We start from the raw sequence: 17,279 nt of genomic DNA, 5'->3' as shown, positions 1-17,279 counted from the left end.
TCTTCCAAAGTGGCACTTATCATGCAGCCGCCTGTAGCCTGCTAGTGAGGAACAGACAATTGTGCATTTGCTATGAAGTATGTATTTCATTAGAGCTGCGGTCTAGGAAGTGTTTTGGTTTTGGATGGAATAAATAGCTGCAAGTGCTGTGGGAGTTCAGAAATGCAGAAACTCAGTCCTGTGCCATCACAAGCCCTGTCATCTCTTGCTAGACTTTTGCAAAGGAGATGAAAGGCAAAGATTTAGCTTTATTCCAAACAGCTCTAGCAAAGTCCTCTCTGTTACTGGGGGAATTCAAAAGGTGGCTTAGGGAGCAGAAACATTGTGAAGAACAGCTATGGGGGCTGTAATATACAATCAACTATGAATAAAGAAACAGCAACAAACCATAAATATTAAATGCCATCAGGTAATGGTGTGAGTGCGAGATAACAGTACAGAGAGGGGTACTTTCTTGGGGAATGCCTCCTGTGACCAAGCCAGCCTCCCCCCTTCCTCCAGCGCATACACTTCCCCATCCATCCCTCTTGCTCGCTCAAATACCTTTCTTCCAGCCTCATTGTTGTGCAAGTTCATCAGCCTCCGTGCATTCTTTTTGATTTCTCGGGCATCAACAAACCTCCGGGAGAACTCAATGCCGTATCTGATATCCGCAGAGCAGCCTCCCCACTTCCAGCCCTCCTCCTGGTTGTAGTAGCCCTGTTTCTCTCGGTCACAGCCACAATTGCTGAGGTTGCCCTGGCTGCAGGCAGCTGTGACAGCGTGTGCAACCCCGGCAGCAGTAATGGCATAGGTGAACGCAGCTTCCCTGCTTCCTGTGGAGAGAAGCCAAAAGCTGATGGGTTTGCAGAAAGGTAGCACTTGCTAAAGAAAGTACACACATTATGTACAGCAATGGTGTGAGGTAGGAATGTGAGGCAGGCATTACTTCTAGCATGTGCTTTGCATTCTGGCGGAATTACACATGTATTTTAAATGTTTGGTTCGTCTGGGTCTCATTGCCCCAGGGTCTCATAGCACCAGCTACATGACAGTCCTGTCTAACTCTCTGAACCAGAAGGAAATTCAGCAATGAGTCTGGGCAGTGGTGAGGTGAGGCAATATGATTTGTTTTTATATTGTCTCGTCAGGTTTCCAAGCTGAATGGTATGTATTTTGGGTGAATAATAGGTGAGTCACCAAAGGCAATGCTCACTGGAAAACAGTTGTTTGCTCTAACAGTTGGTACTGCCTGGAAAAAGTGTACAGACAGCTTAAGAAATACCAGATCCTTTGGGGTGCACAAGAGGGTTGGACACAAATGGGGGAGGTTATTATTGCTCCTTTATGGACCAGTAGGGCCTATTAGTGATGCTGATGGTCAGCTATGGCAAGAGTTGCTCACAGGGACAAGAACTAGGTAGTTTTTTTTTCTTTCAAGGTGAAGTAGAGATGACCTCTTTTGCTGACTTTTCTCATGTGTGTGTTTTGCTGTGAACTTTTCCACTCCCACCCTGACTCTGATTTCTGCTTTATCTTGTCTAGTGGGTCTACAGAGTGATGGAAGTGCTAAGGAAGCATTGTTTCCTCTCTGGAACAAATGAGATGCTGCTGTGAAGGCAAAGCCTTGTTTTTATTATTACTATTATTACTGTTATTGTTATTATTGTTATTATTATTATTATTATTATTTATGCCACTACTCATTCCCTACTCCTTGTTATAGGTATTGATATTGAGTATGTAAGGGACAAATAAATGCCGTTTCTTGACTAGACATTGATAGGATGGGTTACTTTCGGGATGCACATAAGCAAGGAGATACAGAGGCTGAGCAGTTTAAAAGGATGTTACAACCTCTGCCTGCTCTCATGTGAGTCCACACTCTGTTACTGACTTCATGTAGGGGTAGAGTATGGCCCTTTTCATTTTGCTGTACTTATTTACAACATTTCCCTACAAATTCCCCTCTCAGTGCTATCATTATTTTCCTCTGTGTGCTTATTTGGTGGTAAACAGACAATCTTGTAATACTACTGCCAAAGAACAATTGCAAAGAATTTTGCTGAAAGTTTTGCAGAAAGTTGCTGAAATGCTTTAATGACCACACACAAAGCTTTAACTTGGTTAATGGATTTGGGAAGAAAAAAAAAAAAATAACAGATCTTCCAGAGGAGAAAAACAAACAAACAAACAAAAAACCTTAGAATCTATTTTTAAATTTTTATTTTAGTATTCACAGATATCATAACTATTCTGGAATGACCTGTGTACAGTGTGGGGTTTTTTATATTTTATGTGTCTTATTTGCATATATAGCTTTCTGAAAAGTTACACCTTTGCAGGATACAAGAGAGATCCTACAAGAAGCAATCATAAACTCTTTTTTGGCACCATTTCATTTTTCTCCAAAGCAATAAAAAAAGTAACTTAAGGTAAGAGAAAAATAAAAGGGTCTGTTTTTATTCAGGTACCAGGAAGGTTAAACTGACTTCTAGAGTATTTGAGTATATCACCCACCAGAAGGCTTGACTCTGCTTTCAGACACACAAGTGTTTTGCTGAGGTGTACGATGTGTGTAGTCTGGTTCAGTGTTTCCCAAACCATGGTCCACAGAACATTGGTGGTCCATGAGGCCACAGTAAAGGGTTTGCAGCTAATCTGTAGAGCCATATTAAACACTGTTTTTAATAGTGTTTTCAATTAAAAGTTTGATGATAATGATGCCTGGTGGTCCACAAGAAATTCTGAGGGTTTATAGCAATCCAAAAAAAGTTTTGGAACTTCTATTCCTAGTATGTTCTCTAAAATGTATATCAATATTCACTCCTCTCTCTTTCAGTCCCCAGCTGAAGTCAAAACTGAGACGTCCTTTAAAACATAACCTGTTGACTTGCAGGATTTCCTTCTTCATCTCCTTTCAAAAAAAAAAAAAAAAAATCTATTCTTAATTTGGATTCTTTATTCTTAAATTGAAAGACTAGAAATATGAGATATAACAGAAATGACATATAGTGATAAGTTTTGCTTCCTCTCCAGGATGACAGGGAATAAACACATGTAGAAAAACTTGTAACCAAGCAGAAACATATTCCTGTCAGGGAATACCACAGCTGTGAGCTACAGTTCAGTAAATTTATCAGGAGATTAGCTAGAGAGAGGTTGCTGATGTTTTATTTTTTCAATTCAGTGTATTCCACATGTATCCAGAGTAGAAAGTGACATTTTGTAATGGCACTATGTCTTGCTCATGAGTTTTCACACATCACTTCCCTTAATCAGTTTTGTAAAACCAAAGAATATTCTGGCTTTGTATTCCTTTTTCTCCTCTTTGTTCCCATTATACCCCTGGTTACATTTGGGAATAGAGGAAAATATCTTTCTCTCACCCACTTGACAGTTATACCAGTAAAGGAATTATCTCAAGTCATGGAGTAATTCTTAATGGAAATCACATTGACTCTCTGAAGATATTATTCTTCTGTTTCAATGCAACTCTAAAATAAGAAAGGATCAAAAACAATAAACGGCTTGAAAATCAGATTGCTTTTGTAAGTTAAGGTGTCCTGCCAATAATATTTTTTTCTTTTCATTTTATTTATTTAGTTAGTTAGTTTAGATTAGTTTTTATCTAAAGAATGTTCTGAAGCTTTCTTTGACCTTCAGGGCAAGCATTACCTCAACAGTTCTCTAAAGTCCTAGGATAAAGAGAGTCTATCAAAAAATGCTGATGGAGGAGGGATAGGAATCTCTGTGCTTGAATAATAAGTCTGCTGTACACAAAGCTTTCCATTAGCATGTCATCGTTTGGAGTCAGTCCTAAGCAAGTCCTTGTTAGGCAGCTAAAACAATTTAAGCAATGATTGCTCTGATAACTGCATGAAGAACAATAATCTCATTTTACACATTTTTTTGAGATTTCAAAAATATTCTTATTCTGCAATGAAAGAAAGAGACAGATCTTTCAAAAAATTTTCATTAAATGGAAAAACAAATATCAGAACATTTGGGATATGACTCAACCTGGAAGCTAGAATTTTTTGTTTGTTTGTTTTGTTTTGTTTTTCTGTGAATATCTTGGTCACCTAGTTATTTGGCAGTATAAGTGCACACTACCCGTGTCTCAGAACAAAAATTTATTGTTTGACTTTTCAAAGTTTTCTTTTATGTAGACAAGAATAATTCTGTCAAGATTTGAATTTAGTGGAAAAGACACTATTTTAGCTTTTATTGCAGACCTTGGATCCCTACATTTCCTACGTTAGAAATGCCTACTTTCATGTCAAAGAAGACAGTTCTGATTTAATTCCCCAAACATAGAATGGTACAGAGAAATTGTCTGATCTAGTAACTCCAATAGAAGATGACAGTCAGTACTGACTGAAATGTAGCCAATTTTTTATTTTTATTTTTTGGTAAAGGTGCTGAGAGTCACTTCTTGCAATCTGCTAGGCCATGAGAGAAGTCTTGCCTGTGGTCTGCCAGTCTGAGTTGCTGCCATTTGCTTCAGTTCACTTCTTTTCTCACGGTGGGTTGTATTTTAAAAGTGGCCTACTACCCAGTAATGTAGATATTTTCTGCTCAGACAGTCAGATATTGGATCATTGCTTCCTACAATGAACAATTTCTGGCAGAAAGGGTGAGAGGAGTCTATTTGTTGTTGGAATATTGGAACAGCCTATACTTTAGCCCTAATTTAGATGTCATCTCTGACTAACTTTTAGACTGCTAACTGCCCTAAACTTAGCATGCTGATGTGGAAATTATTACAAGTTCCATAATTGCTGTAGTTTACTTGCATTCTAATATGCATATATTCAGCAGCATATTTTCAGCATGTAACCACAATCAGCTGAGAATCGTGCATGCTAAATATATATTTTGATCATTTGTCTGTGAGTGCAGGGTTACAGATTTAACTTTTTCATAGTTATTAGTAAGGCATCTGTTTTTCAGAGTAACTAGATGTGAATATTACTATTCCACACGTCATTCAGAAATGTATTTTCTCAGCAGTTAAATGAATAAGAGCATCATCAAATGTCAGCTAGTAGAACTCTAATTTAAATTGAAAGAGTAGACTATGGAATATACACTGTTTAGCCAGTATTTTGCTAAATCTTGGATTAACAATGATAAAAAAAATGTACACACTGCTATTAAACAAAACAAATTCCTTATATGCTTACAATCTGTAGACAGTGGATCTTGAATTATATGACACAATTCAATAAAGGTTGGTGATAAGAAAAATGAACTATAGCAGAAGTTAGATTATTTTTGCCAAACTTGTTATTTTTGACAACTCTTTTGCAAATGAAAGCTGAGCACACATTAAGTCATTTTTTATGGACAAAAGAGATACATCTAGATGAGTAAACTGAAACTCAGACAATAGCCCCCCAAGTAGGGCTGGCTAAAGTCTTTTGCAGAAAAGTTTAGTTCCTTTGTAATCTTGTATTTTATTCAACACACTCATTAGCAGTTCTCAAAGAAAACAGTACAGGCTCTTCTCCTTGGGTTCAATCCAAGGGTAATACAAGTCAGTGAGCGTTTTCTCACTGTCTGGAGCAGATCCTTTCTCTATTTGCATTTTCAGTTAACTAATTTTGTACTTCTTGGTTTATAATCTAAAAGCAGGGGTTGGAATAGCCTTCTAATTTACTATAATTTACTACCAATTTACAGTGAGGCATGTGAGAGAACACTGAAATCAGATTGTACAAGAAAAGCTATGAGAAAGTAGGGCTGGCAGGATCCTCAAGGGGGTTTCTAGTCCATCCCTCGACCTTAATCTGGCTAATAATGCAGGTATACTGCAAAATAGTTTTTTATATATCCTTTCTTAAAGTTCTTCATGGTGGAGATTCCACAGTCTATTCCATTGCTTCAGGATCCATGTTGTTATATATGTTTTACTAGTATTAACCTGAAACTGCCTTTTTGAATATGAGCCTACTAATTCTTACTGTACAGATATTAAGAACCTGATTGTTCCCTTCTTACAGCAGCAGCCTTTAAACATTTAAAGGCTTCCACCCCCTTTCTAGATGTGGTCTGTCAGTCCTTCTAGAGCAGTTTCATTGGCTCTGACCATTCCTGTTCTCCCTGGGCTCTCTCAACTAGCTGTCCTGTGCCTTGCAGATCCATGCCAGAGATAGAACAGGCTGCTCCAGCTAAGGCCTTGCTCATTTGGGGTTAGAGCAGAGGTAGCATTTCACACATCTTTCATGCTACACTCCTGTTTACTCATGCCAGTATGGTGTTTTCAGCAAGACATTTTTGACTCTTAATCAGTTTGTGGTCTTCTTCTATGTTGCTGCTATCACAACAGATGTTTCCCATATTGCATTTGTGAGGCTGATTATTACCACATACAGATCTTTGTCTTTCTGATTTACCTCCTTTTTCTTTCTCTTTTTTTTTTTTTTTGTTCCTTTTTCTTCCTTTTCAGACAGTTTTTCCATGATCATTTTCAATTTTGACTGAAACTTCCTCCAATTTCATTGCAGTCCTCCCCAGCCTGACTTCATTTGTAAATTCAATGAGCTCAGTTTATGCCTTCAGTCAAATCAAGACTGTAAGATTAACCAATACCAGAACCAGCACAGATCACAAAGTCAAGTTAGTTATTACCTCCCTCCATTTTGATAACTATCCTCCAAATAAATTTATTGAAAGTATATACCCATTTGGTTAGAGTTTCCTTAGTTTTCTTGTGAAAAAACTATACAAGAATGTCATATAAAGTAATGTCAAAAGGTTAATTTAAATCCTAAATATATGGTATGAAATCATTCTTCTCTGCCTCTGAGGCCTTTGGTGGCAAAATAAGGAAATCAGATTGATTTAACATGATTTGTTCTTGACAGACCTTTGTTGACTGTTACTGTTACTCATCTCCTTGTTTTCAGTTATGAGCTCAAATGGGTGTTTGTTCCCATTATTATTTTAATTTACTGAATTTAGGATGATTGGTCTTATAATTCTGCTGTTTCATTTAGACAAAGGCAATACATGTACATTTGTCTTTTCAATTTTTCTTAATGAGAGTTCTCCACAAGTTTTCAGCTCTAATGGCTGCCAGGACTAATGGCTCTAAAGCAGCTTCATTAAATGTTCTGATATGAGGGACAGCTAATTAGAAAGCACACAACCTGGAGAGATACTTCCCCCAAGCTAACACTGAGATGATGTTCCTCCGTAGAGTATGTTAGTTCTATAACCATCTGCTCACCACTCACTCTCTTAGTGAAGGCTGATGCAATAAGTTCTTGACCTTCTTGACATTATCCTTGGTTTACACTTGCTATGGTAGTAGTACTTTTTTATACATCTTCCACTCACTGACAAAGTACTGACTGAATCATTACTGTGTAGTGTATTGTCAAAACAAACAATCAAATAAACAAAACCACCACCAACAACAAAAAAGAGTCACCCATGTTCATGAGGTTCATGTTGCAACACCTGCACTCAGAAGTCCTCCTGAAAGAGGAACCTGTTGCAGACTGAATATCTGCTACTCTGGCAGGGCTTTCTGATCAAATCTGATGGAGTCTTTTGATGGTCATATTGGATAATGTTCTCTTTGTCCTGCCTAAAATCTTTATTTTCTACTACAATCTAATTAAAATTGTCTTTTTTTTTTTTTTTTAATAATATTTCATCCATATAGGCCTGTTTAGCTAAACTAGAAGTAAAGCAGGAGTTGCAAATTATTTCAGCAGCTTCTTTGTAGACTGCTCATAATGTCTATTTTCAATTACACTTGGATGGGATAGAGAATGAATGATGCATATTCAAAGCTGAGATTGTGCAGTGCTGTGACATAATGTTTTGTTTACAGATTCTTCTGTTATTCAGTAATTTTCATCTCTATAATCCCACTAAGATTTTATGGGTGGAAGTGCCAGAATTTTGGCCATCAGACTAAAATCACTCTGTTAACTGGATTGTTTTCTGTTGCTCATGTGGGTTTGTCAGATTTTCTTTTAGAATGGGCGGCACATGAGCCAGATTTATTTCACCCTTGCTTTTTGTAACTCCTTGCTCTCACTATTTATATAGTTTTGGAAGCATGTCTATTAAAATAGATATATATATATATTTAACACGCCTCCACTTTTCATATTTTTTCAAACATGTCTCCCGTTTCAGTTATTTTCTAAAGGCTTGGTGGTATTTTCCACAGTGGTCTCTCTAATGAGGCTTCCAACATTTTACAAGATTTTTTTCTTAATTTGCCCCCTAAACATATACGATTAGCTCCTGACAACTATAAACAATAGTCAGTATTCCCGTTCTAAATTGAGCGTTCTGTTTTGTATTCTGTTTCGTATTTGACTGTCTTTTGGTGGCATATCATTTGGAGTTTTCTGGGACAGCTGTGAATTCAGTAAGTTTGCTCTGATGTTCATGTTGGTGATGTTTAAAAGTACCTAGGGAAACAGGATTTTTTTAAGCTCTCCCTTGTAAAGCTATACTTGTTGCAGCAAGTATTTCTTACTAACTCAGCTCTAAGAAGAAATCTGTATCTCGTTCTTAGAGAAAATGGGGAAATCAAGTTTGGATCCAAAAGCACTACTGCTTGTTTTTGTCAAGTTTTAATCAAAACATGGTGTTAAGCTCTCCTTGAAAAAATGTACAAGACCATTGCTTGAAAAATACATAGTGTACAAAGCATGAGGGGGTAGTTCCCACATGCACTGTACCATTGAGAAAAGCCTGTGCAGTGTCACAGCTGGATGTGTTTTCACAATACTACTGCTAATACTGTCAAAGTAGTATGTGGGAAGCAATAGCTGGAGCAGAGGGATTGTCTCCTGCCTGTGTTCTGTTCTGGACCTACTGAAGTTTCATTGTGGGACTTAATGATTCCCTGTTGAATGTTTGGTGTTTTTGCTTTTCAGTGATGACTAGTGGTTTAACATATTGTAATATGTAAAAGCTCAGCTGGAAGCATCTTGAAGCATACTGTTTTTTGGTTTTAAGTTGTTTGCACCCACTGTCATAAAGCATGGACTCCTGAAGACTGCTCATAGAAACTGGGTCCTAAACTGTGCTAATGTCCTTGAAGGAGATGGGTCTATGAGAAACCAGGTGTTGCTATAAAAATATAATCATGTCAGTCTATTCATGATAACAGTTCTTATGCATAGGGTTTGCCTGTCCATTATGCTCCCTTTTTTTGAAGAACATTTCCCAGGGAGAAATAAAAATGGTAATTAAGAAAAAGGGAAGGGACACTGTAGCTATATGTGGACATATGTGTTGGGTTTTTTTTTTGGTTTGCTTTTGATCATGCTCTTGCACCACAATATGGCCTGTTAAAGGTTTCTGAGAGAAACCTTTGCTATGTTGCCTGCTTCAATTTAAGAAATAGAAAACATGCTTTCAATAGTCATAAAAATAATCATTAATTTAATTTAATTACATTAAAAACAAAACAAAACATACAAACAAACCAGGAAAAAAATCCACTCTGAACCAGTCAGAGAAATGGAGGACAGTACTACCACATTTTTAAAGGAGATTTATTTTGAAGTTAACCGTGCTCCAATTTAGTAGTATACAACAGCTGAGTATGTTGCTACCACTCAGATTTTCATGTGTTTGGATTTAATAAACTCGAGCTCATAGTGAATGAAACAGTTTAGAAGGGATGTTCTACATGGTTGCCAATATAGGATCCTTATAACCTAAATTATTCTGTGGTTGTATTTGACTTTGCTATGGACCCAATTTCACAAATACTCTGTGATCCCCATTGCCATGCCTATAAATATTAAGAAATTATCACTTTGCAGAATCAGACCTTCTAAGTGGACTCCGTACTGGGTTAGTATTTGAATTAACTTGTTTGAATTGCTTCAGTGGCCTGACTTATAAATGTTGAAGAACATTTCTTCAAAAATAAGTCTGCACTATCTTTTGCATGAAGTCATCTCTTCCTGTATTATATTCTGTCACTTCAAACATAGATAACAAATCCCTGAGGGCAGTGGTCATGTCTGTATTGTCTTGTAAATCACTGTGCACACCTGTGCTTTGCTGTAGAAACATGTTAAATAATAATACCTCTTAAAGGGTTTGCTAAATTATAAGTAGAAGTCAACACTAAGCTCCTATACCTGGGAATGCCAGAGTGTCTGTGGGTGTGTATCTGTGGGTGTGAGTATCTGTGTACATTACAGATGAAATTTTATCTCTCACTTCAGAATTTCTTGAGATGTTTTACTTAAATCATTTACTCAAATATATTGTGCAGAGTCTATTAGTGGGCAAGTACCACTTTGCCATAATTATTGAATTACAGATATACCATATGATGCCCAGCTGAAATTCATGTTAGATAAAATCTGTTTATGCGAGAGGTAGATTGTGACTTAAAATGGAATGTGACTTTCAACTGGAGAGGACAATAGATACTATATACCTCTGTTTCATAGGGACATGAGGATGTTCAGGCATTTATCCACATGGCAGAAGGACTTGCAAGAAAATGAGCTGTCCTCCTGTTGAGTTCTCTTTGTGGGGAGTCTATGGAGGAAGGCAGCTGTGGACTTCTCATCCAACACAAATTCAACCATTTGCAAGGAGGATGTCCATGCAAATGCACAGTGTGGCAGGAGACAACATGATTGCAGAAGTGTTCCCTTGGACTGAGGCTTCTCTGCTCTGCACCTCTACATATTGTTCCATCATGGTATTGAAACAGTCCATCTCCTGCCAGAACCCTAAAGGGATTTGGACACAGCAATGCTTAGCATCACCATGCCTACCTGTGATGTAGAAGAAGTACACAGCAAAGCCTGCTCCTAACACCCTGTACTCACACCTCCTCACGTCATACCTGCAGAGAGTTAGACACATACCTTTCCTTTAATTTTCACTTGGAAAACAAACAAACAAACAAACAAAAACCACCATGAATTTCAGAGATCCTAAATGTTTTTATGTTCCATTTGGAGTTGATGATATTTATCACTACCAGTAAGAAGTAAGATACCTGCAACTTTAAGCTGGTGTTTTATAGGTGTCAAAATAGACCTTTATTTTTGCAGAGATGAGATACAGTTTTCAGATTAGATGACAGTGTTTACAAAATTAATGCCAGTGTATACAAAATTAATCGCATCTACAGGACAAAAGCTAGACACCTAAAGATAAATCTCTCACAGGATGTTGGCTCTAAAGCCTGTCTCTTATGTGTTCTGCCTCCTAGTATTTTCCATGTGTTAAGGATAGGAATTGAGCCTTATCAAGTATTGAGAGAGTTAGATGCCACAAAGCCAGACTTCCAGAAGTGATCAAGCTGGATGGGAAACCCCCAAAACAGTGTGTAGAAAATTCAAAGAGTCTAAACTCATCCTGTCAGAGGCCTAAACTCATCCTGTCAGAGATAAGCCACATTTCCCTGGACAGAAAGTTTTTCAATCTATGCTGGCAGTGGGCATCTAAGTGTAATTTCTGAGGTTATATGGTGATTTTGGTAAAGGGGATCCCATACTTATAATATCCTACTTTCAGCCCATTATCTTGTTTTGTATTCTATCTGGGGAAAGAAAGATTTAATTAGATTAAAAGCTAGAAGATTACTTTGCTAGTATCATTGATTAGGATACACAATATAAATTAAGCAATAAAACCACATATATGGTGTATATATATACTATTCTATATATAAACTAATATATAAATAACAATAAAACTGAACACAATATAAATTCTTCTAATGTATTTTTCTAGTTTTTGGAGTATCATTAAACTTCATTATATCAAGTATGGAATTAGAATGTTCTTATATGAAATAAAGTATTCATTCTACCTAGACATGACATTTATAAAGTAAGGTTTACGAAGAGTGTCAGTATCCTTCATTAAACTGAAGAGCATAGACAGGGAATATACTTTGTCTAGCCAGGATCTAATAAATAAGTATTTATATAAAGTATTTCTCAGATTTCCAGTATAAATTACAGAAATATCATAAAATGGCATAGCCACCTGTAATACTGTAGCTTTCAGTGCACTAGCAATGTAGGATTACTGTCATATACCTCATAGGTATATGACATCTGCATACTTTTTGTGGTAATAGCAATGAAGGTGGAGTAAGTACTGCCCATCCTCAAAAAAGGTGATAGCCCCTCCTGGGGCTCCAAGAAGAATTTTAGACTGCTGGTCATGGATAAACTCTTCCTATATGCCTGGGATAGATAAATTGTTATGCTGTCATCTTGTCCAAACATCATAGACTCTGGTTTTCTAGATATTCTTCAAATAATGGTATTTTCAAGATACTCTTCAAAGAACTGAAGACATAGTAGTGGTAGACATAGACAAAAGACCATTTCTTATGCTTGATAAAGAAAGAAAAATAATTCATATCAAATAATGTACTGGAATGTTGCTTTTTTTATATAAATGCACCCGCAGAAACATAACAGAGAGGCTCTTGTGTTTGCAGGGAAGTTCTGCCAGTTTTCTGGAAGGTAATTCTGCATGTTGATTGTTCTGTTGTTTACTTAAATTCCTGGCACAGTTTCTGATGCCTGACAGGACAACCTAGAGGACCAACTCAATATCTAAATTTCACAAGCAAAGCTCTACCATGAGCCCTATCACTGGTGACTCAACAATCTTAGTCTTGCAGTCTTTATAGTGTTTCTCTGGTGCATTCTTGGCAAGGCAAGGTTTCACAAGTGAGATGCAGTGAGTCTCAGTACTACTGTTTAGGATATTACCACTGTGCTGATATCACCCACGGTAGCAGAAGAACCATGCCTCATTGGATTTAGCTTACAGTCCATCCCAAACTAGCCCTTCCTGGGAGGTGGCAGAGGAGAGTCTGGGTTTGCAGATCATCAGAATAAGCCTGCCTTCTGCTCTGCTAATTCTGCTGTAGAGATCACATCTTCCAGGTGTAGGGCAAATAGCTGGACAGCAACCCCAGAAATTACTGCTGCTCCCTGCCAGAGCTCAGATTTTGTGGAAGGCAAATGAGAAAGTTCTGATGAAAAGGGATGAACTGAGAGTTGCTTTCAAATTTACTTAAAGATCTTCCAAATGCTTTTACAATGCTTGTATGGCTGAATTCACATTTCTAGTTGATTTGGCTTGCCTGACAATCTTTCTGAGGGGAGAGCTAAGATTCAAGTGATGATGTCTGCCCTCCTTCCTAGAGTCTTTGCCTGCTACTTGTTTGTAACATCAGTGAATGAGACGCAGTACTAATCACACATATGAAAGAGATTTAAAAGACTAAAGAGTTCAGAGGGTTTTGGATAAATATACAGAGTTCAGATGCTTGTCCAAACCTCTCTGGTTTGCGAAATGAGTCTGGAAACATCACAAGAGCAAAGTCTTTTTTTCAGTTCTGGAGTTTCTGGTCCTGACAGGAGTTAGGAAGTGACAAGATTCACAAAAATAAGGAGCAATTACTCTAATCTTCTTAGACCTCATGAAAGATACTGAATTACTGTTTAATCTGAATCTGTCTGGCTACCAGTCAGGCTATCTTATCTATGAGATTAGTAACTTATTTATTATTTGTGTTGTGCTAAAATCAGGGAGATAAGCCAGCATTTTGCCAAATACTGCACAAGTTCACTTTAAGATGCTGGTCCATACCTGCAAGACTTTGCACAGAAGGATTTGGCAAATGGGTAGATGCCTGCCTTGTGAGTTAACTGCCCTTTTAGCTGAAAATTTGAAAGGATAAAAAGATCAAATTTCTTACCCACAAGGAACTTTGTTTTTAGATGTGATATCCCAGAACTGAAGGATGAGTTTAAACAGAGATCAGAAGCAAAATCTGTAGGTTTTTAAAGTACTCCAGCTTCAGTACAGGATCTAGGCTTTGTGACCTAGAAAGGAGACATGACTCCCTTCCAGGAGTATGAATACAAGAGTATTTAAATAGATTGGTATTAATATCAGTCTTCCAGACACTATAAAAAATATTATTAAAAAAAAAAAAAAAACACTAGCAAGTGTCTCTACTGCAAGTCTACCATTAAAACAGGATACTGGACACATTAAATAATCTTCACAGCCCCATGCTTTGTAGAAACTTGTTTGAAGATCTGAACTTTGAAGCTGACCCCTATCTCTGTGATGGGCCAAACCAAAAGCCAGATCTAAACACCACTGAATTCTGGGAAAGTTCAAATCTATGTTTTTTTGTGGTTCAGGTTGAGCTGTAATTAAAACAGACCAGTTTGAAAGGCAAATATCTGAAAACCAAAACAAAACAAATGTTTCACGTGAAAAGTCTTGGATTAGTCTGTATTGTACCATGTCGTGCTTTTGCCTATCACATGATGTAATGTTCCCCTGGCTAATACAGAATGACAGCATACACATGCTGCTATATGAGATATTCAGAGCAGACACTTAATTTAACTTCGATTAGGACACAGTATTCATGGAAATAATTTGTGCTGTGTAAAAACCCATCATCACTCTTACTATCACTCACATTGGAGGGTAGACTGCTGCCTTTCAAGCTTTCCATGGTCATCCCTAGTTGCACTGTAGTCTAGGGTCCTTTAAAATACAATGTTTTGCCTTCTTTGAACAAACTTGTGCCTCATTTTGACAGTAGTACGTGGAATATTGCCACTAATCCCTGAAAACAAACAAGAGAGCAGTGCTGCAGAAACTTTAGTTGTGTAAGAGGGCAGGGAAATCCCAGTTAACCCTCCTACTAAGAACTTCTGTTTATATTGTACTTAAAACTACAGTATCTGAAATAAAGCAACATGGTTGATCAATGGGCAAACAAAAGAAGGGAACTCAGTTTCAGCATCGCCAAACTGCTGAAGTAAAAGAAAAAGGGGGACAACGAGAAGAAAAAGGGGGACAACTAGAAGAAAAAGAAAGGGAGGGAGGGGAAAATGTGTTCAAGCCCCATTGCTGGTGTCAGGATGTCACTGTGCACCAATAGCTATAAAAAGAAGCTCTTGGACAGGAAGATTTACTCAAAGAATCACAGCACACATACAGTGAGCATACAGTAAGTAACTAGCAGTTCACATGGGCTTTATTTTCTTTCTCTATAATATTACATATAAGTACTGGACAATATTTTATCTTTGAGAAATTGGAATTTAGACTGTTTGTGGACAACAAACCAAAGCTTCCATACTTCCTTCTTATGCATACTAAATAATCTTACCAGGCCTGTCAAGATTTTTCAACATGGCCTTTGTTTCAGGCCTGGACCCATGTTCTGTAAGAACAAATCCCTTCATGACACATCTGTGCTTTGCTTCCTGTTTGGATAAGAAGTCTTTAAGAGTGGCCATTTCTGGTTGAGGATCGCAGGGTACTTCACAAAAGTTTAAGTCCCAGTGAGGTTAGTCCACATTAATTAAGCCTTTCAATTCCCCACTGAAATTAGTCATCTTTAGTCTTCAGAGAGAGGTATGAAGTGACTTGCCCTAGGTCACAAGAAAAGTATATGGCACAGCTGGGAACTGTCCAAGTCCATTATCTCCTGGTCCATGCTCTAACCATATAATGATAATTCTCACATTGGACTAGGAGCCACAGGATATGTGAAAAATGATAGAAAGGAAATTTTATTGAGCTTCTTTAGAAGATGCCTTCCTCTCAGCTTGGACAAAGAGAATGAAGAAATATTTTATCTGTTCAGAATGAGTTCTGCTCAGGTAGAAGAATATTCAAATGTTTTCATACTTTGCTCAGAGGAAATTTTCTGATCAGACATTTCTGTACTGGTCAAACTGTAATCAAAAAAAACAACTTTTCTAATTAGTCATTCTCTAGCAATATAGTAAATTCTATTTATAGCATCTTTTAAAGCACACCAAAACAAGACTCACAATGTTTCTTCTAGATTAATTTTCTAATGTTCTTGAAAGAGGATTGCCAGTAACCTACATACTACTTCATGCAAGAAGGAAAGCAAGAAGGAAAAGTATGAGGAGAAAAAAGACCTACTTATGTCCTACACATTTATAGTGTATTGATCTAGAGCAAATCAAGTTGAAGGCTTGCATGGTCTTGTGTTGTCAAAATTATGGCAGAAAATATATGTATATTAACTGGTGCTAATATTTGAGTATGGAGTACCACAAATGCTTAAGAATGAGCAGTAGTCAAACACTACTGTCTAGGAAAGTTCACCACCTTTGTTATGCAGTAATTAAACTATCCCACATGTTTTCACCTGGGATACTGGCACTGACAGTTTTCCAAAATATTAAATTATGCATCAAGGCTGTACTTTAGAAATGCCCTGACTTCAACCTTCTCCCAGCTACTTACCAAAAATAGCCAGAATTATTCCCACTTAAGAAAACAGTAGTGCAGATATGCTTTTTTTCTCACCATTTCTGATTTTGGAACCTGCTCATCACCATTCACCATCACCAATTTTTCCTGTTCCCAGCCCATCTCTTTTTCTTTTCTCCTCCCTTTACACACACTCATAGATCTGCTACACACTTTCTCACTTCCTCATTCCCCTATCCAGGCAGTTGAAAGGTTTTCACTGCAGAGATTGAAAACATACTCCATATTAAATGTAACAGAATAGTATGACCAGCAGGTCCACGTTTCAAACACATTCAGTTCATATCACAGCTGAGAATAAACAGCAGGGGAAGCAACTTGATGGGTTGCTGGAGGCTGTGGCTACCCTTTCTTGTGGAACATGTCTCTGTCACTTGCTAAATAGGTGCACCATCTGGTGGTAATTTTGGACTCCCACTTGTTCTTAAATTTCCAAATAGCAGTGGTGGAGCGTATGCCTGTGGTTACAGCTTTTTTTTTTTTTTTCTTTGCCAGTATCTGACTGAAAGCCATCAGCTAAGATGACTTTTGCAGGTACTAATGGTGAATGAGTAAATGAGTACCAAGAATAGCCAAGAGTTTAAAGGAAGGTCATGTTTTCATTTCTGCTATGTCAGGCAAGCAGGTATGACTTTATAGACCACATTTTCCCCTGAGAAACATATGTAGAGAGGAGGAAAAGTTTCACGGACAGACCAAAATTGGACATTAAGGGGCTTGATACCTAATTAGGGAGTCTAAACTCCCAGGATAGTCAAGAGACCTCCACACAGTCATGCAGTCAAATTAAGATCCAAATCACCCTCTGAAAGTGCTTCTCTCTGTATTCCTTTCCATACAAGGAATACAGGCTGGCTAGGTTCGTATCTTAGACATCTCAACCAAATGCCTGGAGCTATGTGGTATGAAACTGGGCCAAAAGAAAGAAGTGAGGAAGGGACTCCCAATTTTTCTGCCTCTGTTGTCTGAAGCCC

General features: G+C 37.5%; 1 protein-coding gene across 6 annotated transcripts in view; it reads right to left on the bottom strand.

Moving 5' to 3' along the window:
• WNT7B (Wnt family member 7B) overlaps nt 1-17,279 on the bottom strand; it is a 97,973-nt gene that overhangs the window by 14,849 nt on the left and 65,845 nt on the right. For all 6 annotated transcript variants that reach the window (XM_005010029.6, XM_072041155.1, XM_027452658.3 and 3 more), the window contains one exon: nt 544-815. In XM_005010029.6, the coding sequence (XP_005010086.1) occupies nt 544-815 (272 nt within the window). The remainder of the gene's footprint in view (nt 1-543; nt 816-17,279) is intronic.

This window comes from Anas platyrhynchos, chromosome 1 (genome assembly GCF_047663525.1).
Source record: "Anas platyrhynchos isolate ZD024472 breed Pekin duck chromosome 1, IASCAAS_PekinDuck_T2T, whole genome shotgun sequence".
Classification (NCBI taxonomy): domain Eukaryota; kingdom Metazoa; phylum Chordata; class Aves; order Anseriformes; family Anatidae; genus Anas; species Anas platyrhynchos.
The sequence above is the reverse complement of the archived record's forward strand: the minus strand, read 5'-3'. Positions and strand labels throughout refer to the sequence as shown.